The 23,072-nt window shown below is 39.4% G+C and overlaps 3 protein-coding genes across 3 annotated transcripts; 1 reads left to right on the top strand and 2 right to left on the bottom strand.

Annotated features, from left to right (window-relative positions):
- Positions 1 to 1,261: 1,261 nt before the first annotated feature.
- On the bottom strand, positions 1,262 to 3,531 carry LOC105398844 (protein ALP1-like). The gene is made up of 3 exons (XM_048632890.1): positions 3,426 to 3,531; positions 1,884 to 2,466; positions 1,262 to 1,641 (listed from the first exon to the last, which is right to left on the bottom strand). Exons 1-3 carry the CDS (start codon positions 3,470 to 3,472, stop codon positions 1,306 to 1,308), a joined length of 966 nt encoding a protein of 321 aa, XP_048488847.1. The 5' UTR covers positions 3,473 to 3,531; the 3' UTR covers positions 1,262 to 1,305.
- Positions 3,532 to 4,933: 1,402 nt separating this feature from the next.
- LOC105381629 lies at positions 4,934 to 17,534 on the bottom strand. Its single transcript, XM_048632748.1, has 11 exons — positions 17,327 to 17,534; positions 13,238 to 15,963; positions 12,806 to 12,971; positions 12,440 to 12,511; positions 10,019 to 10,196; positions 9,244 to 9,357; positions 8,817 to 8,940; positions 8,023 to 8,230; positions 6,760 to 7,314; positions 6,294 to 6,577; positions 4,934 to 5,526 (listed from the first exon to the last, which is right to left on the bottom strand). The coding sequence occupies exons 2-11, from the start codon at positions 15,588 to 15,590 to the stop codon at positions 5,135 to 5,137; spliced, it is 4,446 nt and encodes a 1,481-aa protein (XP_048488705.1). The 5' UTR covers positions 15,591 to 15,963; positions 17,327 to 17,534; the 3' UTR covers positions 4,934 to 5,134.
- A 337-nt stretch (positions 17,535 to 17,871) lies between these two features.
- LOC105381601 (3-hydroxyacyl-CoA dehydrogenase type-2) lies at positions 17,872 to 22,354 on the top strand. Its single transcript, XM_011551369.3, has 6 exons — positions 17,872 to 18,063; positions 18,346 to 18,510; positions 19,073 to 19,237; positions 19,529 to 19,657; positions 21,088 to 21,196; positions 21,908 to 22,354. The coding sequence occupies exons 1-6, from the start codon at positions 18,055 to 18,057 to the stop codon at positions 22,093 to 22,095; spliced, it is 765 nt and encodes a 254-aa protein (XP_011549671.2). The 5' UTR covers positions 17,872 to 18,054; the 3' UTR covers positions 22,096 to 22,354.
- The last annotated feature ends 718 nt before the right edge of the window (positions 22,355 to 23,072 follow it).

Genomic DNA, 23,072 nt, shown 5'->3' with positions numbered 1-23,072 from the left:
GCTCTTTTTATAGATACATTCAATAGCACACGGGATTAATTAAAATAAATATATAACTACGTATGTATATTACCCAGTCATGGGTAAGTATATGTATAGAAAAAAAACAGCGCAGCGAAAATAAACTCAAAAATATTTCAACCACGACTTTTCTAATAATTTAATAGGCACATTAACGAGTTGTAATATATGTTTTATACATAAAATGCTCCATCAAAACCACCGTACATTTTGGTTAATACTGCTTAGATCATCTCTGTAATATAATAGCTTTAAGAACATAATATCTATTAAAATTATTGCTGATTGTTTATGAACTTTTATATGCATGTTAGTTTTAAAAACATAAATCAAATTTATTTGTATTTAATTGATTCAAAAATCTCTGATAAACTGCGTAAAGTTAAGTATAAGGATGTCATTTATAGTTATTTTTAATAACATAACATACGCTTCAAAATGATGAATTAAGTAATAAACTCATTCGCTTAGGCATTTACAACCGCTTGTTCTTGCATTATTGCTCTTAAATTATCAAATCCACTTACATTATTATAAATGCACTATAAAAAGCATATAATGTGAAGATATATTTTACAAAATTAATGAGTAAGTACTAACCTTAAACTTTACGAAAAGCAACATTTATGGCGTGACTGGCAATCGTGTCCGTTTATTTGTGTGACTACAAGATGACATAGTAGGTACCTTACAGGAAGATGGGCAGAGAGATTAAATGACTTTACTGTATGATTGTTTAGAGCCCCCGCACACTGGCCACTTAGTGGCGGCCACGCTTCAGCCATTAGTGGCCGCCACAACCTGCGGACGCGTTTCTTCATACATTTTATATAGAATCGGCGCACACTGAGCGCTTGAGTGGCCGCGTCCGAGCCACAAGCTGCGAGAGTCGAGCGCGCTCGCTACTTGTGGCTGCGTTTTGTCGTTCGACTCGTGCGCATACACGGCCACAGTTGCCGGCTTCTTCCCACCCCTGCGCGCCGCTCCCCAATCCCGTCTCCCGGGTCTAGTCTTGTTGTAAGCTGCGTACTGAATGCACGTGCATGATGTCCACGGATCCGATTCCTCATTTTGATGTAGACGCTTTTATTTCCGATGTCGAAGAGCGACCCGCTATTTGGGATTTAAAGTCAGATTTGTATAGCGACAGGGGTAAGAAAACTGAAGCTTGGGAGGAATTGTGCCTAAAATTTATTCCAAATTTTAGTGAAAAAAATGTAGCGGAAAAAAACAAAGCAGGTAAGTTTTTGGACAATTTTATTTTACATTATTATTATATATTTATTATATTTTATTATTTTGCCAAGGTACAGCTCCCTCGTTGCTAATAAAATAATCTTTCAATATATCTCTGGTGTTTAATGAACGACGAGATTGCACGTGGGCGTTATCGATATCGTGAAGTCCTGGTACAGTCAATGTATGATGGAAATTAAATCCATCTCTCTGACGAACAAAGTTGTGTAGTATACAACAGGCCTTCACGATGTCTTCGGCGAAATCTATTGACACATTCAATGGTCGATGTAGTATTCTCCACTTATTCACTAATATCCCAAAGGCACACTCGATATGACGCCTGGCTCGAGAAAGCCTATAGTTGAAAATTCTTTTTTCAATAAATAAAATAAATAATAAATATGTGGGGACATCTCACACACGGCCATCCGACCCCAAGCTAGGCAGAACCTGTGTTATGGGTGTCGGACAGCTGATATATCTACACAAATACATAGATAGATAAATACTAAATATAAATATCAACACCCAAGACCCGAGTACAAATATCTGTCTTTAAACAAATATCTGCCCCAGCCGGGAATCGAACCCGGGACCATCGGCTCAGTAGTCAGGTCACTAACCACTACGCCATTCGGTCGTCGAATTCGTCGTCGTTTTTCAATATTCAAGTGTTTTCCTGAATAAGGTCTCAACATGTGTTCTGCAAGACCAAAAGCTTCATCACCAACAAAACAGTAGTTTACAGGACCAGAACTACTAGAAATTGCTTTTGGTGCAGGTAAATTCAGGGATTGGTCTTCCAATTTTTTGAATAATTTCGATTCTTTGTAGATAGTCGAATCTGAAGCTTTCCCATAAGAGCCGACATCAATAAATGTGAACTTATAATTCACGTCACAGATAGCTAGAAGTACGATGGAAAAATAGTGTTTATAATTATAATATAAGGATCCGCTATCTTGAGGCTTAATAATCCTTATATGTTTTCCATCAATTGCACCACAGCAATTTGGAAAGTTAGCATATTCTTCAAACCCCTTAGCTATTTTACTCCACATCTCTTCAGTTGGTTGTGGTACGCAGATATCTTGAAGTGATGCATAGATCAATTTACATGTTTCTTTTACAATCAATCTCGCAGTTGACGCACCACATCGATATACTAATTCAAAATCACCAAATGAACAACCAGTAGCAAGGTACCTGCAACAAAAAGAACAGATTAGAAACCTTTGATTATGTTATTTTTATGTTTCAGCATCCCAGTTGCAGCGAAAATGGAAAAGCCTTCGTGACTGCTTCAAAAGAGAACACTCTAAACAAATGAGCGTTAAAAGTGGATCTGCATCATCGAGTCGCAAGCCGTATATATATTATCAACAACTATCTTTTTTAAAAAACTTGGCTGACACACGACGTGATCCCAGCCCATTACCGAACGAGGTACACGATGCGACTGAGAGAAAAAGGCCAAAAAAGAACAAGACAAATAATGAAGACATTCAAGCAGAAACTGATATACTTGTTAGTATTTCAGAACAATTACAATCTCGTCATTCTAACAAGCATGAAGAAGACGCTGACCATAACTTTGCTTTGTCCTTGGTCCCGCACTTTAAACAAATACCCAATGAATTTAAATTGGATGCTCAAACCGATGTATTGATGGTACTAAAAAAATATAAACAGTATATGCGAACATCACAGAATCAACAACATGGATATTTCACATCATCATTTCAGGAACCACGCTCATACCATACTATGCAACCATCTACTTCGGGTTATCAACCGACTCCGCGTCCATCTGCTTTGGGATATCAATCGGCTTCGCGTCCACCTTCTATGGGATATCAATCAAATTTTGAGCATGACTTTTCCGTTACCTCGCCATCTGCATCTGATAATACTATGAATTCTGTTTTGTCAGATGATATAAATGAACATCTTTTTGACAACTGACTATGTAAAAGTAAATGTGTATTTGTTATAAAAACTGTATATCTGCGATATGTAACTTGATTTAGTTTGCGATTTTTCAATTCTCATTAATAAATAATTTCTATTTCAATTTGGCTTTTTTAATTGTTTGTTTTACGTTCTAGAATCCACGTGAGTCGCAAACTAATAGAAGCAAAATGATACGAATGAATGATACTTACCTTAAAGTTATAGCCAGCCTTTCTGTTGGAGAGATGCTTTTTCTCATGCGTGTATCTTGATGTTTGAGGTCATCGTGCAAAACGCTAAGTAATTCATTGAATGAGTTCACGCGGGTTCCGCTCATCTGGCATAATCTTTATTGACCAAAACTCATTTCGCATAACTCGTATGGTCTAAACTTTTTTGGCCGAAACATCACTTTGCCAAGACTTATGTGGCATAAGGCTCGTTTCGTCTAAAACTCTTTAGGCACAATCTTTAAACACCTAAGTTTCGTTTGCTCAAATTTATGTTCGTCTATACCTATGTATAATCTTGTTTCTCCTAATGTTATCTTAATAAATAATATATCAAGTATGTAGTAAATGTACAAATTGTGGTATTTTTCTCCTACATCCCGAAAATCACGATATTGTATGATCAAAAAATCGAAAGTTAACGACCAATATAATTATTACAAACCCCATGAGATCGAAACCTAAAAATAGGTGCGACGACGAGCAAAGCGAGGAGGAGCGTGTTAGGTGCACATGTTCATCAAAACCAAAGCGGAGCGCAGCGAAGCGGAGCGGAGCGTTTTCCAAACAGCGGAAACAATACAAGGCACCAGTTTGCGCTGTGTAGGGAGACGCTCCGTCAAAATTAAAGCCAAACGAATATTATTACTTTGTATAAACCTATGCCATAGCATTATTAGGCTATTCAAGATTTGGCCATACCATTATTAGGCTAAACAATGTTATGCGAAATAACTTTTTACTAAACGAGATTTATGCCATACGATTTTCGGCGTAACGAGACTTTGACCAAACGTTACTATGCAATACGAGATTAGGCAAAAAAATCTTATGCCAAAAAAGGTAGAACCGTTCACGCTCATTCTAAAATACTTGAAGAACTTATCTGGATAACATTTTAACTCTTCGAACAGCAATTTGTGCTGTCCATTTTTATTGCGTGATGTCAGAATTGGATGTACCCAGTGACGCCGATGAATTGGTCGTCGATGGTTCTGAATTCGGCGCCGTTTTCTACGTTTTAGAATAATAAGCAACAATAGCGAAATCAAGAGTGCGTCCATTCTTGGGCAACACACGTCTACCTCTGTCGAGATACTTGCAGCTAGTGTCTGACGCAAGTGGCAGCCACTGGTGGCTTGATGCGGCCACTAGTGGCTGCCACTGGTGGCGGCGTGTAGTGGTCTAGCCGAACTACTGGTGGTCGCGTTTAGTGGCGGCGACTGGTGGCCGTAATGTGCGAGGGCTCTTAAAGTCCATCTACATTGGTAAGTCATCATGAGTATGGTAAGTGATATAGAACTGATCCTCCAAAAAACCCTTTCGCATTGCCACAGTTATGAAAACGAATTAGTATTCCTCCTTTGCAACTAGTTGCGTAGGAAGCAAAGGTGTTAGGATAGCTATAACGCATTCAAGTTGGCAACCACACTTAGAGCCCTCGCACTACGTGGCCGCCACTAAGTGGCCAGTGTGCGGGGGCTCTTAGCTTAGCTTTATACAAATACTTACGGCTTAAATATAACACGATTTGCTCACAAACCTTGTGTCACACAAATAAAAAGCCACTGTATAATACTATAAGAATACTACCTACGCTATACAAGATATTGCAAAAATGTCAATGATAAACGACATTAAACTATACAATTATTTCTCTCTTACAACGTCAACAACATCACTCTTACATTTCACTGGGCGACGTCGATATTAGTAGTCTTATCACCGAAAGTGGGTTCATCCTTCAGAAAGGTTCCTGATCTATCCATCACTGGTATGGCTGCTGGATTGGGCTCGTCTAGCTTAACATTATTCTTGGTCTTACCTTTATGTTTGTTGGATTGCTTGGTTGTTTTCTTGTCCATTTTGGGTACAACTTTGGCGGAGCTTGATTTGGTGGCCATCATGAGTGAGGCGGATACTTTTCTGTCCTGGGTTTTGTTGGTCGGTTTGTCCAGGACGGGTTGGGTCTTGTCCGGGTTGCGGAAGTGGTTCTGATAGATGGGTATCTTGGTGCGGACGCCGTTGCCTCGTTGGGTCAGCGACAGCGGAGGAGGGCGCGGGTGGTTGTACGACTTCACGGCTGGAATGCAAATAGTTGGGTGTTGGAAATAATGCGAGCATGCTAGAAACAACACAAAAGTGTCAGCCAAATATATTTTAAATAGTATAGAGTAATTTTTAATAGCCTCTACAGTGTCTAATTACTGAGCAAATGATCCTGTTAAGTCTACTTCAAATTATAGAGTGTGATGTAAACACATCACACATATCTACTCAATTTCTTAATGGAAAAGATGGTTGGTAGCTATGTCAGGATTCGCACCCGCGACCTATTAAAATCTTATCTGATACGTATTTTCACGCATTGAACCATTTTCATTCATTGCACACAATAACAAACAACAGTGAAAGTAAAGAATGATAAGTTAATTAAATGCATTGCGTGTACCGTCACCGTTGAAACACATTAATACGTTTACACTTAGTTTTTTACTTAAGCCGCATGCTGCATTTGTAAACGAACTATCATTTATGTTGACTTTAATAAGTATTATTATAGGGGCCGTTAAGTGATTGGAAATGGATATTGTGTTCAATTATTACACACCACTAATAATAGCTTTGTTCATTGTTCACCTTCAACACATTATCATTTAAACGAGTTTTGATTTACATATTCCATTGCATTTTGTCACGATTCTAAGTTTCAACTGTCAGTGCAATACCTACCTTCTGCCGTATAACCAAAACAGTTGAGACTTCCAAACTATCAAACAAAAAAATGCGATTCACTTAGACAGACACACAAACTTATGACACCCCAATTTAAAAACTGAAAATACTTACACTCAGCGGACCCAGTGCTGTGCTTGGTTTTCGTGTACGTGGCATACTTATTGCTGTTCTGTGATTCGCTCAGCTCTTCAGTAGATGGCTCTGAGGTCTTCGGTCTAGATGCTAGACTATCCTGGGAGGGTCTTCCCTTGATGCGGCTGGCACGAACGTTGCGGCTGAGAACTGGGCTCGAGTTTCTAGAAGATTCCGTAGAAGATATCATCTTCACGTTGAGACGGTTGGATGAGAGTTTCTTTGCGTCGCTTTCCTTGTCCTTGTTCAGTGGTTCTAGGTACCTGCGGGTTTCATTGCAACTTTTAAAACTGGTTGTAAGAAAAAACGTAAGATAAACGATTTGTGGGAGAGTTATAATGATTAACCTATAAGTTTAAGATTATAGAAAATGTAGGTACATTAACTAGATTTTATCCTTAAATTTCAGTATACCTGAAGGCTAACAAAAACCAAAGACACTCACCGGGGCTTAGTGTTCTCATATCGATTAGTCTTGCTCCGTCGCTCCTGAGAGTGCGTGGTTTGCGCCATATTGAACCGAGCCCTTTCCTCTTGAGCTTTAGTCGTCCTGATCTTGGGAGCATTCACCGCACTAACCCTTAACCTACTCTGATTTGGCCTGTTTAACCCTTGCACCGGCGGGGCGGGCGAATAGGGCACGAAATTGGCCCTAACTTGCTCCATATCCTGACTTCTGCTAGACGCCCTTATCTGAGCTTTAGTCCTCTTCTTATCAGGCACTGGAGATATGGACGCTGTTAGTCCAGACCCGTAGATAATGCAGCCTAGGTCTCGTAGCCTTTTCCTCAAGTCTGCGGGTAGTTCTTTGAAGGCTTGAGTGTCGATGGCTCTCGGGGCTGAGCGGACTATGGACTCTTCGCATCGGATACGCCAGTGGTTCGCGAGGGACCACAGAAGGCTGCCTTTGGCTGAGAAGTCTCCGTTGGTGACCAGGTCCGGCTTTGGGTTCTGTTGGTTCTTCAGGTCTTTCGTCATTTGTGAAAGGAACGCGTACGCTCTGTAAGAAGGATGAAGAGAGTGAGTTTAATATGCTGTTAAATGAAAGTATTTGCTATAACTTTATCCTTTGAGGCAATAATTTTGTTTTCAAATAGAACTTTAGGTTATTTGTAGGAAAAACGGTTGCGGATTCTTTTATATTTTGTTTATTATATTCACTTGAGAATTTAGTAAGGGTTGGCTGGAAGAAATTGCTTTTTGGCAATAAGCCCGCCTTTTATTTATTTTTTTATTTAGTAGTCCTTAGTACGCCCCCACTCACGCCTTTACCGCGTGATAGGCAGGAATCCTCAACCTTTCTAAGCCGAAGCTTACAATGGCTAGATTTGTCATGGCTTTGGTAGGTACATTATAATACCTACAGTAGGTCAGTAAGTTACCTGCAAGCCTCATTCGGCGGTACCCACTCTATCGCCGCAGCTACACAGTCGTCGACAGTCTGCGCGGCGGCGGGCGCTGCAAGGACAGCCGCACCACGCTCGAGAGCCGCGAGTAACTAATATAGCGCTTGATAGCCGGCAATCTTTATAGGAAACCGTTCTAAGGCGAAGCGAACCCTAGACGCGCTCTACTGTCTTTTGTTTATTACCGACGCGTTATTTCTTTATTTATAACTCAGGATGAAAGAAAAATGTATTTTTATAACCTAAAAATTCATTTTAAAGCTGTCAAAACGGGTCTATCCCTTCCGATAAAATTTAGTTACCTGCAGGCCTCATTCGGTGGTGCCCACTCTATAGCCGCAGCCACACAGTCGTCGACAGTCTGCGCGGCGGCGGGCGGCGGGGCTCGCTGCAAGGCCAACCTCACCACGCTCGAGAGTCTCGCCGCTGTATAGTGAGCCGCGGCGTTTAGGAGGCGCCGGCAGAGGCGGCCTACAGTCTCTGCCCAGCGGGTGCTGGGTAGGGCGGCCTCTGTGGGTGTACGAGAAAGTTATTATGTTTCGTAGATTGGCACGGAAAGAGATCGCAAACAGTGGCGCGCTTTGGCGGGCTTACGTCCAGTAGTGGACTGCTATAGGCTGATTATGAAGAGATTGACGCTAGAAGGCTTTAGTTGAGGTTGATTAAAATCGGTGATACAGCTCACCTGAATAAAATTTACAGCGAAAAGCGGGTGGCTGAGTCATCTCTGAATACCCCTTCGAAGATTACAGTCGTGAGCATTTGTATGAGTGCAACTGAATAAGCAGCTTGGTAGACACTGACTTGTACTAAAGCTCTTACTAAAGCATCATCTTAATGATGTCTACAAAAATCAGGTATGTAATGTAGCAACGAGATAAAACTTTTTCGTTTATGTGACGATTTCTTAAGCGACTATTCCCCGCACGGCTAAAATCAATCAACCAAGGTAAACCGGCTCATTTTATCTAGTTGACTATCCCTTTCCCCGTCCGCCTTTTCCCCTCACATCTATTATATTCTAATCTTTAATATTATATTCAATTTCTACCCTTTATTATAAATTTAACAATTTACACGTCATAATATTCTATACCTGTGAGTCCGCACCCGCACACGGTGTCCACCAGTGTATCCGTGCTCATGTTCACGATGTGCTGTTGGTAGCACTTGTCTAGCAGCTCCTTGGGTAGAGTGGCGAAGGCTTTCGTCGGCCACACCTGAGGGGGTAGGATAGATAGATTCTTTACTGCACACAAACATACCTATACTTATAGAAATTACCAAAATTCGATGAGCTAATCAACTACAATCTTTCAAGAGGGGTAAATATTTTGGCAATAAAACGTATTCGTCTAAATTTGGTGGGATAAAGAAGGCAGAAGATCGACACCCTTTAAACGATGTTTAAACTATTTTGTTGTCATACAGATAGTATTGTGACCCTCCTTCCGAGAGACCTTTATGCAGCAGTAGACAGAACGTTTCAATGATGAAGTATATTGCGAGCAATGTATGTATACCTTATGAAAATGCTTGGTGATCCAGCGCAGACACTTGAGGTACAACTCGTCCAGCCCGTAGACGGACGACAGCGGGAAACACTCCAGCACCCCGGCTGTGCAGACTTGACACGGCTGTGGGGAATACAAGTGTGTATTATTCATTACATTCTGTAGAGATTAAGACTCAAATATGTAGTATTGTAAATTAACAACAAGGTTAAAAGTTACTTTGAAACACACAAGTTTCGACTCAAAAGGTGAAATTCCTTTATCACAACATAAATTGTAATTAAATAAATAAATATGTGGGGACATCTCACACACGGCCATCCGACCCCAAGCTAGGCAGAACCTGTGTTATGGGTGTCGGACAGCTGATATATCTACACAAATACATAGATAGATAGATACTAAATATAAATATCAACACCCAAGACCTGAGTACAAATATCTGTCTTTAAACAAATATCTGCCCCAGCCGGGAATCGAACCCGGGACCATCGGCTCAGTAGTCAGGTCACTTACCACTACGCCATTCGGTCGTCCTGCATACATTAACAATCAACTAACATTTAAACTTTTACATGAATAGTTTTAGGTTTACAAAGTGCACAAATTTAGAATTACGATACTTTAACTTTTAAAAAGTTATAGGACGTTTTAGCTATTGAACTGTTTTGTCCCTCTCTGTCAATTAACAATCAAACAAACAGGGGGCTAGATTTCTACGGCAAGACGTATTAGTCGATGCAAAACTCTTAAGTAAACCATAGTCAATTGAACCCTTGCTTACCTTATGAAAGTTGTGACAGTACTTGACTTTGAGCGTGAACATGATGGCCTCCTTGAGCCCCTCGAGCCCGAGCATGTCGGCGAGCGTGGCCAGCTCCACCATGCTGACCGAGTCGGGGATGCGGGACGCGCCCGAGTAGATGTGGCACAGCGCGAAGTGCACTACGTTGTAGGAGAACCTGATGGGGAGAGGGGTATGTAGATATGTTGGTAGATGTGGCACAGCGCGAAGTGCACTACGTTGTAGGAGAACCTGGTGGGGAGAGGGATATGTAGATATGTTGGTAGATGTGGCATAGCGCGAAGTGTACTAGGTTGTACGGTGGTAGATGAACCTGGTGGGAGAGACATGTAGGTGTGGCAGAGCGCGAAGTGCACTACGTTGTAGGAGAACCTGGGAAGGCAAGAGACATGTAGATATGTTGGTAGATGTGGCATAGCGCGAAGTGTACTAGGTTTTACGAAAACATGATGGGGAGAGGGGCATGTTGGTAGAAGGCAAGAGACATGTAGATGTGGCATACCGCGAAGTGTACTAGGTTGTAGGAGAACCAGGTGGGTAGAGAGCATGGGGTGTTTAATGGAGAGATATGTAGATCGATGAGGCATACGCAAAGTGAACAAGTTAAGAGACATGTAGGAATATGCCGCATAGCTTGAAGTGTAATAGGTTGTAGGAAACATGGTGGGTAGAGGGATATGTAGGTGTGGCAGAGCGCGAAGTGTACTACGTTGTAGGAGAACCTGGGAAGGCAAGAGACATGTAGATATGTTGGTAGATGTGGCATAGCGCGAAGTGTACTAGGTTTTAGGAGAACCTGGTGGGGGGAGAGACATGTAGATATGTTGGTAGATGTGGCAGAGCGCGAAGTGTACTAGGTTTTAGGAGAACCTGGAGGGGATAGGGGCATCTTGATATGTTGGTAGATGTGGCATAGCGCGAAGTGGACTACGTTGTAGGAGAATCTGGTGGGGAGAGCAGTGATATTGTGTAAGGGAGAGCGACATGTAAGTCGATGTGGCATAGTGTAAAGTGCAAAAGTTAAGAAACATGTAGGAATATGCCGCATAGCTTGAAGTGTAATAGGTTGTAGTTGTAGGAAACATGGTGGAGAGAGCGATATGTCACGGAAGGACGCGACTGAAAATCAGTGCCGCGTCAGGTGGGTGGATGCCACATCACTTGAAGCGGTGTAAGCTGAGGCGCGGGCCTTTTCGGTGCTGGACAACACACACCGCTATTACTTATAAGTCTATATTATATAAGGTTTTTTATTTGTTATTTTCTTTTTTTTGTTTTTGTGTTTTTTTTTTCTTGTGGATTTTTGGTGTGTGCTGTGTGGTGTACCGAATAAAGAATTTTTATCTTTATCTTTATCTTTATGTAGATGTGGCAAAGCGCGAAGTGGACCACGTTGTAGGAGAACCTGGTGGGGAGAGGGGTATGTAGATGTGGTATAGCGCGAAATGCACAAGTCAAGTCGATATACATGTAGATAGATACTGAGCAAGCGTTGAAGGAAAACCTGGGAAGGCAAGAGACATGACATTTCTACACCTACATTGTAGGTAAATATTATATCGACAAGTGACAAAATTATTCGTCATCGATCATCATTATCAACCAACCCACTAGGAACCAGTTTTAGATGTTTCCCCTAGATAGAAAAAAAAGCTAAGCTAGAAGATTCATGGCGGTATTCTTGCCTGCTGTTTCAGCCTGGCTATTTTTAGATTGTATGTAAAAGTAGAATTTATATTCTACTCACATATTAGTATACCTAATAAAGCTATTTAAAGGCAACAAAAAGGTATTAAAGATAACTATTAAGTACTTGTTAGAATGTATCCACCCGAATGGTGAATTTATCCATATTCAACAAGGAAAGGCTATTCATATTCAAACATATGCCAGAACTAACAGTGGTCAGGGAAAATCAATGCAGAGTTAAACGGGAATAAATACTTGGCCCAATGACCTAGGTCAAGAGATTCTATTCAGAATACTACATTATTTTGGGGCTAGACCTAAGCTAATTAAGTTCTGTAAAATTCGGCGGTACCAAAGCTACTGTAAAATCTAGACACTTCGGTAAGCTAAGCAACTAACAATCTTTATGATGGAATAATAAACTCTATCTATATTCGACGATGTTTTTTACTTTATCCTACTTGTAAACCAGTATCAGTAAACGGTGAAAAAATATGGTAGCTTCGGCGAGGTCTTTGACCAGATATGGGCAGTACCTATAAGTATGTATAAAAACTCTTATCGGCATTATAAAAAATCTAAGCCACAGAGCAACGAAAAAACAAAAGTACATTACATTTAAACAAATTCCATAACGTTTTTTGTTGTTATGGGCTTTATAAAAAATGGCTTTCGGTGTGATGTGTGATGAATCACGGCGTAATTACTCACGGTGGTAAGACGATGACGTTGCCAGCACTCTCCACCCAGCCGCCACTGAGGATGCCGGCGAAATATTGACACCTGGAAAGAAACAGTTTTATTAGTGCTTGACCGTACGAAAAGATTTTTCACTATAAAACTGTTTGAAGCTGTTTTATTAGATAGAAATTGATATTTCGATAAAAGATTCGAAGTCAGAATCGGGCTCAAGTATGGTTGTCGTGGCGCATCGCACTAGGTAGGATTATGGTAGGTAATCCAATAGATCCGAATACCACCAAAAAAGCAACAAAACCCTAACCACAAAAAAATACAAGTCAGCCCCAGACTTCTCGAAGGAGTAGAGGGAATGAAAAAGAACAGTTGATAACTTACCTCGAGGACAGTATACACTTGTGTGCCTTGAACCGTTTCCCGCTGACCTCGACGATGACGTCAGGGGCGATCTCTTCAAGAAACATACGGAGCAGATCCTCTCCCAGCCGAGACTGACAGTTGCCGATCAGGCTTGAAGTCTGGCTGTCGTCTGTCGTGCTTTTCTCTGCAAATTACGCATGGTTTTAGACAGATAAGTGGAGAAGCGGACGACATCCGGTCCGAAGGATCAAGATGTGGGATAAGTAGCCGGAAGTGGTTAGATGAGGAGGGATGAGGATAGTGTTGTAGCGTTCTTTGGGAGCGGCTTATGTCCACAGGACGAATAGGGGCTGATAATAGTAAGAGAGCGGCAGTGGTAACAATGAACCAGCTCAAAATTCATACAGGCAGTTATGTTGCAGAGTGATAAATAAACACAACGAAACTTACCAACTACAGACCGATGGTAGCTACTCTGCACGCTGCTTAGTTCTGACAAGTCCGAGATGACCTCTTCCACTTCGCCATTACTTGAGGACAGCCTCATGGGTGACCGCGTGCGACTGGCGAGAGAGCTTGGCATGCTCCTACTGAACTCATTCTTCAAGTGAGGAAACAACCGGTTCAAACTCAAAGTGTTCTCCGAGTGAAACGAACTGATCACCTCGATGGACCTCGAGTTGACGGCGTGGTGCGAAGGGTCCGCCCAGTTTGTGTCAGGGATAGACCTCGTCATCCGAATGTCGGACACGCAATGCTCGTAGATTGTGTCACTTGATTCCACGTAAAGCCTCTTTTTGTCTAAATCGGAAAGCCGCACAAACACCTCTTTGCTGGATTCCTTCGCTTGCACTTGTTTTGTCACCGCTGATAACGTTTTAGTTTGTAATTTTTCGTCTTTTTCATTTCCAATATCAGATTTAGGGGATTTCTTTGGAGCTAGTTTAGTCACTTTTTCCGGTAGACCTATTATTTCAGAAATACTTATTTCCGTGTTGGCGCATAGATTTTCGTATTCTTCAAATAGTGAGAAGCCTTTTGGTGATTCGTGTTCAGCGGTGGCGAGGCGAGTGTCTGCGGTCTTCTTGACGGATCGCGACGGAGTTGAGCTGCTCGATACACCGATATCGTTTTTATTAGTTTTGAGAGAGCTATTGGTTTTTGCTTTAGGCCTCGGAGATGTTTTGGCGGATTGGGCATTCCTTTTTGCATTCAGAGAGGAGCTAAGCCTGGCTGGCATTTCCTTAACTGGAGGTTGTTCGCCGAGATCAATATACATGGAAAATATGTTTTTCTTTTCATTTAAACTTTTAGAATTATCGATTTTTGGAGGAGAGTGGTCCGGTAAACTTGATAGGTCTATATAAAACTTATGGCTAGATCTTTCGCTGCTGTCGGAGTCGACAGAGCTGCGGCTACACCCTGAGTCATGGTTCCTTTGTTTCTCTTCTGATTTCAGCGTTTCACACATGCGATCCCCGGGCCGCCTGTTTTCTGGCACAGCAGGCTTGGAGTCATCCTCAATACTTGACATATCTACCACCCAAGCAGAAGCATTTGATACTTTTGGCTTTGGTGGTGAGGTCTTAAATACATTTGTAGTCGGATTATATGCGGAAGATACAATAGGGATGTTCTGCATTTTCTTCCTTGATAACAAGCTTCCTGGCTGGGACGAGGGCTGTGAGACATGGTCATCTTTAGTGGTTCCTCCTGAAGAATAGTCGAAGTAATGACTACTTGATCCTTCTCCACTTACAACAGTACTGTCACTATCACAGTCTTCTACATCTAAAGTTTTAATTTTAGGGGCCCCAAGGGAGTTATGTGGAGTTGACGTCATGATTCTCGTGTAGCCAGGGGTGATATGTTTATATTCATATGTTACAGGGAAAGACTCTTCTTTTTCTTTGTCTCTCTCTTCATTTTGTTTAGCATCTTCTTTTTGGGCTGCTTCTTCAAAGGTTCCACCTAAAGAATCTTCTGTAACTGGCGTCATGTCAAAGATTGTTGGAGACATATCTTTTTTGAGGGAATCTGGATCTTTTTTGTCGAGTTGTTCTAACGAATCATCATTATCATAGCTTTCTGACCAATCCAGAGGACTGAGATCATTTTTTGCGGTAGTACAAGCTAGCGGTTGCGTTGGGGCCGGTAATACGTCAGCTCCAACTAGAGTGACATCATCAGATTGTACCTGAATCACATCATCGTCGTCCACAAGACTGGCGGCGTCAATGAAACACGAAGTAGATTTAAAAGGTGATCTCTGAACGAGAACAGCATCTGGATCGTTAGACAAATTAACCACTGCTGGTTTTCTATTAAGCACCGGTGCACTACTTTCGCCACTACCGCTACTTCGTTCATTATTTATGAAAGCTGTACAAGCATCCTTTTGTTTTTCCGCGAGCCTGACTGGAAACACAGATTCCCAAGACCCAGTTTCGGAGGATAGGGAAGATGACTCCAATGTGACAATTTCTTCATTTTGCCTTTGCTTTTCTTCTTTAGATGATCTATTTTGTAAATCTGCAGGGTGTTTAAAGAGTTGCTTGCTTTGTTCCCCTGCCTGTTCATTCTCTCTGTTTGTATGTGGCAATATTCCACTTATAGATGCTTCTTGGTTTGCACTACTTGTAAGCCTTTGTAAAACTTGATTTTCTAAAGCTGAACTAGGTGAATATGCACTTTCAGTTAAGGACGAATCAGTTAAACTTAAGTCCCTTTGCCCATTATTGTGACTCTCTGATACTTCAGTGTTTTCAATTTCAGATTCAGGTGGCTTTAAAACATTCTCCATATTTAGTATTTTATTTACTTCTACTATAAGTACTGGTGTTTGAAGAATAGCCCCAGGCAATGCATCATTGCTCAAATTACTATATAAATTGTATTGTTTATTGCATTTAACATTATTTTTGACTAGTTATAGTAAATTAGTTTAAAAAGAAATTAAATGTTTAGTTTGAAATATTTTGTGGTACATTAAGTAGCAGTTATTTTTTTAAGCATCACAATCACTGGAATGTATACTGGTTTGGGATTTTGACTAGAATTTAAAGAACCATATTTAGGATGTCTAATATTTTATAAAATGTCTCTTCTAATTGATATTTAGATTGGATTTAATTATTGATGAATACATTTATATTGTTGGTGGTCATGGTGTTCTTCTGTAACAAATAAAATTGGATTATGTTCAAGACATAAATTAAAACTTATTTGTGTAATTAATTCAAAAATAATTATGATATGAAGCTACTTACACAAATAATAAGAGAAAACAGGATATAATCTAACTTAGCAGTCACAATTTAGTCACAATATTCCTCACTATCACCCATAGTGTACAATTAAGTTAATTTAATTCTGTTTTATTTGTGTACCCAGTACCACTGTTGGTTCCACTGATCATCAATGAATGGTATTTGACATTTAAAGGCGCTAAATAAAGATCTGTCAGTCACTGTGCACAGTGAATGCACTGACTATTACTATATCATATACAGTTCATTACAGTGTATTACAATTAGAGGATTGGATCTTGGGATACTTTTCATATTTTTGTCCCATCATTTTTGGTATACAAATATATCCGGCATCACAGGATTGAATCCTCTAATAGCAATCCAATTAGAATACTAACTTATGAATAAGAATATGTTTATAGTATTCATTTTTATGAGTCTAAGCTATAATAATGAAGAAATAACATCAACATTGAAAAGTAACAACTAGATAAAAAGCAAATATACATGCTCACCACAGAAAAGTTCGCCATGGTCATTAAAAGTTACATTTATAATAGCAATATGCTTACAAGTATCTATCTGGTGCCTGCACAAATAAAATTCTAGTATGTTTAGTAGGAATGAGTTCCTAACTAGAGAAACTAACTAGGACACAGGCATTTTATTTATTTATTCATTGTTTTTTGACTTTCCATTAGTGTTTGGCATTGGATGGCATGGTAAACTATGATATTGATGATTCAACAATAGGTGACCTTATGCCTAAAACAGCATTCATGCAGCATTTCCTTAAATGTTTAAGTGACCTCTAAAACATTAACACAACAACAAATTACTACTACAAAATGTGGTCCATTTATTTCATGTCAAATATGGATACATTGTAATGTAATTATTTTAGAATTTGGGATCTAACTTATAAGGGGCAAAATCTATAAATTTTGTAAGTAAATAGCCAAAGTGGATAGATAAGAAAACTACAGTAGGTATATGTATGTGTGTCAAATAGTGTGTATCTAATAGGTTCTGATTTGAACTGGGATGGTCACGCACGGTTATAATTAATTAATACTTAATACATCTATAAAATATACTTACAACTTTAACAAATGCGTCGCTACCTACTTATTAAATCATACGATTACCTAGTGGCACCCTAGTGAACCGTATAATTATCCAAAAAAAGTAGAAGTATGACTGACAAGCTTCAAGCAAAATCCAGTGTTTATTCAAATAAATAATAAGTATAGGAAATATATGAAAGAAAGTAGGTAAATAAACTTACTATAATTCGCAGCAAGTAGCGTAGTAATAATGTCCCGACAAACACATTACACCGAACCACAAGAGAAATAGATCAACATAAGTAAAAAAACGTGCTTAAAATCCTAACAAATAATTGTTTTACGGCGAAATGGTTTTCTTATTATAAGTAAATAAATTCTTACAAAAATTAATTATAGCCAAATCTTGCCAAGTTCATGTATTTTTTTTTGTTTTTTTTTTTATTCTGTTTTTTAATATTCCGTCATACTATGAAGGGCACTTACCATAAAATCAAACAGCCACGATAATATATTCTGTTGTAAAAAGTATTTTTATAGGTAATAAGAATAAGTATATTTAAATATCTTCAATAAAATGAGTAAAAAAATCTTTCTGTTTTTATTGTTGTTGTCACGGAACCAACAAACGGAACAAATTCATTTTTTCTCAAAATAAAGACTATAACATTGGCAAGAGATTGGCAAACACGTTACAGATAAGATACAAAATCTGAATAAAACACAGAGCAGAATACATACATGTCAAACGTTCGGAGTAGTTCGGACTCAGAATAAAAACGAAATAGTTAATTTATTTACCTACCACTTTGTTTATTTAAATGAAATGTATATTAGATAAGTTTATACACGGTTATGTAAATCTTATCTATTACCACGTAAATCATTCTTCCAGTTCATTGGAGTCATACACACCCTATTTGCATTGAAATAATTGAATAACCTCAAAATGTTTAAGGTTAGTTACATTTTGTAATAATATCCCGATTCATACTTTCCCCTTTTTATTTCATTTTATTATAACATCAATTACGATAGATTAATAATTAAAATAACACTCAGAAAAGATGACGTTTTGCGGTGCTCCGACCAATTAATCCAGGTTCATACTTAATTTTAGCCAGAGAAGGGGTTATATTCTACAGCCAACAATTAAATTATTGTTCTCTATGGTCTCAGCATCATTAGCAATCCTTCCATTTTTCAGTCGAATAATCCTCCCTACACTTAAACGTTCCAGGGCCTAGTAGGTTTGGTAACGGGGGGTGCGTCTGGCCTCGGTAGGGCCACCGTGGAGCAGCTACTGAAGCAAGGCGGCCGGGTGGTGGTCTGTGATCTGCCCTCCAGTGGGGGCCAGGAACTTGTCAAGCAGTTGGGTCAGGACGCTGCATTTGTTCCCGTTGATGTGAGTTGTACTAAAGTTAATTTATCAATGGTATACATTGTACTTAAGTTAAAAGAACTCATTGGTACATGTCAGCGCCGGAATTCGAACCCGCATCTCTTGCGTGAGAAGCGGGCTCTTACCCAACTGATCTACCACCGCTCTGTATTCTAAATCATTATCAGAAGTAAATAAACTGATTGAAAACCTGTTATGTTGGAAAATAAGACATAAATGGTGGGCAATCCATCCTGTGCAATTTCTCTAGCCAACCTCCTATTATTAACCAGCATTAGCTTTTCAACTATTTATTTATTTATTTTATTTTAGGAAAACTTACAGCACAATTTAAAGGTATAACAATAGAATGAATGATGAACAAAAAAGACCTACCAACTTGTATACACAAATATTACCTAAAAGTATTTAACACTAAATATAAAAAGGATGTCTACCAGTGACAAATTTAATGGTTCATACAACACAATCATTTTGGATTGACATATTCAATCTACAAAGAAATTCACTGATATTATACTACATACTTCCTCACTGATGTCTACTATTGTATATTTCATTATAGGTGTCATCTGAGCAAGATGTGAAAAATGCCTTGCAAGTGACAAGGGATAAGTTTGGTCGCCTCGATGTGGCCATCAACTGTGCTGGGGTCGCCACTGCCTGCAGAGTCTACAATTTCAAGAAAGACATCCCGTTTGACCTCAAAATGTTCCAAAATACTGTCAATGTAAGTTGTTGTTGATAAGCTGATGTTATTACCATCTTAATATATTATTATAATTTAGATATTAATGGAAGATGAAAGGCCTCCCCTTTGCCCAGCAGTGGGAAAATAAGTAGGCTATACAAAAAAAAAAGATATTAATACATAGCTATGGTTCATGTTCTATCAGTTGTATATTACTAACCAGTATACCATATGCAGTATAGTGTCAATATATCGTTAACAAACTGCAAAGAATATAGAATATCCTGTATTTCGTAATAATCTAACAATGTATTTATCTAAATATTCCAGGTGAACCTTATAGGAACATTCAATGTGATTCGCCTGGCTGCTGGCATGATTGGCAAGAATGCACCCAACGGTGACGGACAGAGGGGCGTCATCATCAACACAGCCAGTGTTGCCGCTTATGATGGACAGGTTAGTGTCCACTATTCTATTCTATTCTTTGTAAGGGTGTAAGTACCTGCACCTGTCTCTCTCATGGAACCGAAAAGTCCGATGACAAAATTGCATTGCAACTTATTTTAGAAGAGGGTTTTTTAAATGGTAAAACAGGTTAAAGATGGTGCCAAAAAAACTAGCTTTGTTACAGATAAGAGATTATGTTTTTCCCTGTGGGTCCCTTGCAGAAACATATTAAGGTGGAATTTCACCAAACGCTAAAGGTATTTAGTCGCCTGTCAAACGTCTGTCAGTCCGTGCAAAATGTATTTAAAATTTGATTTAAATACAATTTTAATTACGTTTACGACCGAATGGCGTAGTGGTTAGTGACCCTGACTACTGAGCCGATGGTCCCGGGTTCGATTCCCGGCTGGGGCAGATATTTGTTTAAACACAGATATTTGTTCTCAGGTCTTGGATGTGCCCGTAAAATGGCAATAGGCCCGCCCCCTATTACATTGGGACTAACATAACACTCTGGCGAAAAGTGGGTGCAGCAATGCACCTCTGCCTACCCCGCAAGGGAGTACATTAGTACAAGGCGTGAGTGCGTGTGTGTTTGTGTTTAATTACGTTTAACGTTTGGTAAAAGTGACCCTAAATCTAGATTTAGTGTCAAATCTCGATTTAAGAAACCATATAAAATTTGACACTAGATCTAGATTTAATATGTTGGTGCAAGTGGCCCTAAATGAATAAAGAAGGCCATATCAGTTTCTGGCACTATTTTACTGGCTAAACCTTTCCCTCAATGACAAACTCTAGACTCTAGTCGCTCTTCTTCTCGACGCCGACACATTAAGAAAAAAAACCGGCCAAGTGCGAGTCGGGCTCGCGCACAAAGGGTTCCGTAGCTTAAATCAACCTATCTCAAAAACTATAAGAGATACTTTGATCAAACCAAAAATCGTTGAAAGAGTTAATTAGCATGCATCACCTCTATTTTTTTTAGAATTTTATACCCCGTAGTTATAAAAATAGAGGGGGGGGGGGGGACATACTTTTTACGACTTTGAGAGCTGATATCTCAAAAACCGTTCACTTTAAGAAAAATGTTTTTTAGAAAACTTTATATCATTTTAAAAGACCTTTCCATTGATACCCCACACGGGTATGTACATCGAAAAAAAAAATTTCATCCCTCAGTTACATGTATGGGGGGCCCCACCCCCAATTCTTTTTTTTACTATTTAGTGTCATATTTTTGTAGCGGTTCATACAACACATATTCCCATCAAATTTCATCACTGTAGTACTTATAGTTTCCGAGTAAATCGGCTGTGACAGACGGACAGACGGACAGACGGACATGACGAAACTATAAGGGTTCCGTTTTTGCCATTTTGGCTACGGAACCCTAAAAAGGAAGAAAGTAATTATATTGGTGTCAATGGTTTCCTCAGATCGGGCAAGCAGCATATTCTGCCTCGAAGGCGGGTGTCGTCGGCATGACGCTGCCGATAGCCCGGGACCTGGCCAAGCAGGGCATCAGGGTCGTCACTATCGCACCAGGTAATTTCTAGAACAACTATGACATAATTTTATTTAACATACATACATAGATGGTTGTGAATAGTCCACTCCGCAAGACATATTATGACCCTCCTCCAAGACAGGGTTTTGGTCATAAACTCCATGGTTGGCATTTGGCAGGTAGATTGAAGATATCACTGATAGAAACATTTAGCATCCATGAGACGCCTTAATATATGCCTTCCCTAGCAGGGGATCGAACCTGGCTCCCTCGGCACAGCAATCACTCTGTAATCAAGTAATTTTACTCCACTTTATGTATTGTGGTATAAAAGTAGGTCTGTTGAGGGCAACTCCATTCTTACACATATTATAATAACAGTATGTACTTCTTAATCCATATTACAAATAGGCATGCATTGTTATTCGTATACAGTATACACTTTGGTGAAATAAACATAGTGGGTACTTATTGCTCATAGCTAAAGTGAACGTAGTTTCTATAAAATCCAAAAGATGGCGTTAGTTGTCCCATTTTGCCTGAGCATTTTGCGGTGTATTTTTCATTTTTAAAGAATCTTGCGAATGAAACCTTTCTGTTTCTTCTTATTTTTAGATTTTATTTTGGTTAAAGATCTAGGCATCATCATTTTACAGTATAAAAATTCGTTAGTTACCTAAAGTTAAACCAATGTTGGCATATTGACCAAGTATGTATAACTCAATAACGATTTAAACTCTTTATTCCAGGTCTATTCCGCACACCACTTCTGGAGCAGCTGCCAGAACCAGCGATCAAAGAGCTCGAGTCAAACATCCCGTTCCCTTCGCGCCTCGGCCACCCTAACGAATTCGCACTTCTAGTCCAGAGCATCATCGAGAATCCAATGCTAAACGGAGAAACCATTAGGCTCGACGCCTCTATAAGGCTGAAGTAATCGCCGACAGGTCGCTTTTTGTTTTTCCATTCCTACTGTCACTAAACTTGAGTTTTGAGGTTAAGTTTCGAGTGGTCATGGTCTCCTGAGTTTGTAAATACATAAGTGGTGCTTATTTAATGATAGGTTGAAGGGTTTCTGTAAAACTGTCGGAATCCTATTTGTAATGAATCTTTTATTTAAGGTTAATTAGTTTTCCAATAAGTAATGAAACTTTAATCTCAAACACCTCCAAGTTTAGGTCACAGACCATGCTTGCATTAAGTACTATTGCTGTGCGAATATTGGTAGCATTTATATTTAAGTAGTATAACAGGTGGCGAAGGATGGCGAAAAATATAGACGGCAGGCACATTCACTTTATTTTATTTTCGGGCAGAGGTTCCCCTTAACTAAATGTCTAGGTGACGGTGCAGTAAAGAGTGAGGCTCTCTCGGCCCTTACATCTAGTTTTATAAGAACTCCCAACAATTTGAAAAGTATCGTAATCTAAGCGGAAATGGAAACGCTAACAGTATCTGGATATTCTAAATATTAAAATTATATAATCCAAAACAACCCGTAAAATCATTAATTATTTAGATTATAATTACTACATATTAATAATATTTTTAAAATGGTTATTTTAATTAAATAACAAAACTTGGTACTTAATTTAACTGTTCCGGTAGTATAATGGCGCCACTGTCGCTAGTGCCAAAATAATGTAATATTATAAAGCTATTTATAACTGTATATTAATAATTTCAGATATAAATCATATTATATAAACCTTAACAATAATTTGATCAACATATAAACAATAATTCAAATCCCTACTAATATTAAATGTACATCCGGTAGTGACGTAGTGACTACTGCTGGGATGCATTCGCTAACACTCGGCCATCCTGGAAAGCGCGTGTCCCACGTCGCTCGGGCTGCACCCTGGAGTCTCCACCGCTGCCGCTGCCTCCATTTTGTATCTGAAAAAATAA

The sequence above is a fragment of the Plutella xylostella genome, chromosome Z (assembly GCF_932276165.1).
Source record: "Plutella xylostella chromosome Z, ilPluXylo3.1, whole genome shotgun sequence".
Classification (NCBI taxonomy): domain Eukaryota; kingdom Metazoa; phylum Arthropoda; class Insecta; order Lepidoptera; family Plutellidae; genus Plutella; species Plutella xylostella.
The sequence above is the reverse complement of the archived record's forward strand: the minus strand, read 5'-3'. Positions and strand labels throughout refer to the sequence as shown.

Coding starts and splice junctions, on each gene's coding strand:
- LOC105398844 (XM_048632890.1), bottom strand. CDS start 3,472: ATGAGAAAAAGCATCTCTCCAACAGAAAGGCTGGCTATAACTTTAAG. Junction 2,467..3,425: donor AGGCTGGCTATAACTTTAAG/GTAAGTATCATT, acceptor TTTTTGTTGCAG/GTACCTTGCTACTGGTTGTT. Junction 1,642..1,883: donor GACGACCGAATGGCGTAGTG/GTTAGTGACCTG, acceptor TTTATTTTATTT/ATTGAAAAAAGAATTTTCAA.
- LOC105381629 (XM_048632748.1), bottom strand. CDS start 15,590: ATGGAGAATGTTTTAAAGCCACCTGAATCTGAAATTGAAAACACTGAA. Junction 12,512..12,805: donor AAGTGTATACTGTCCTCGAG/GTAAGTTATCAA, acceptor GTTTCTTTCCAG/GTGTCAATATTTCGCCGGCA. Junction 7,315..8,022: donor CCACCGAATGAGGCCTGCAG/GTAACTAAATTT, acceptor TCCTTCTTACAG/AGCGTACGCGTTCCTTTCAC.
- LOC105381601 (XM_011551369.3), top strand. Junction 19,658..21,087: donor TTGCCGCTTATGATGGACAG/GTTAGTGTCCAC, acceptor TGGTTTCCTCAG/ATCGGGCAAGCAGCATATTC. Junction 21,197..21,907: donor GGTCGTCACTATCGCACCAG/GTAATTTCTAGA, acceptor TCTTTATTCCAG/GTCTATTCCGCACACCACTT.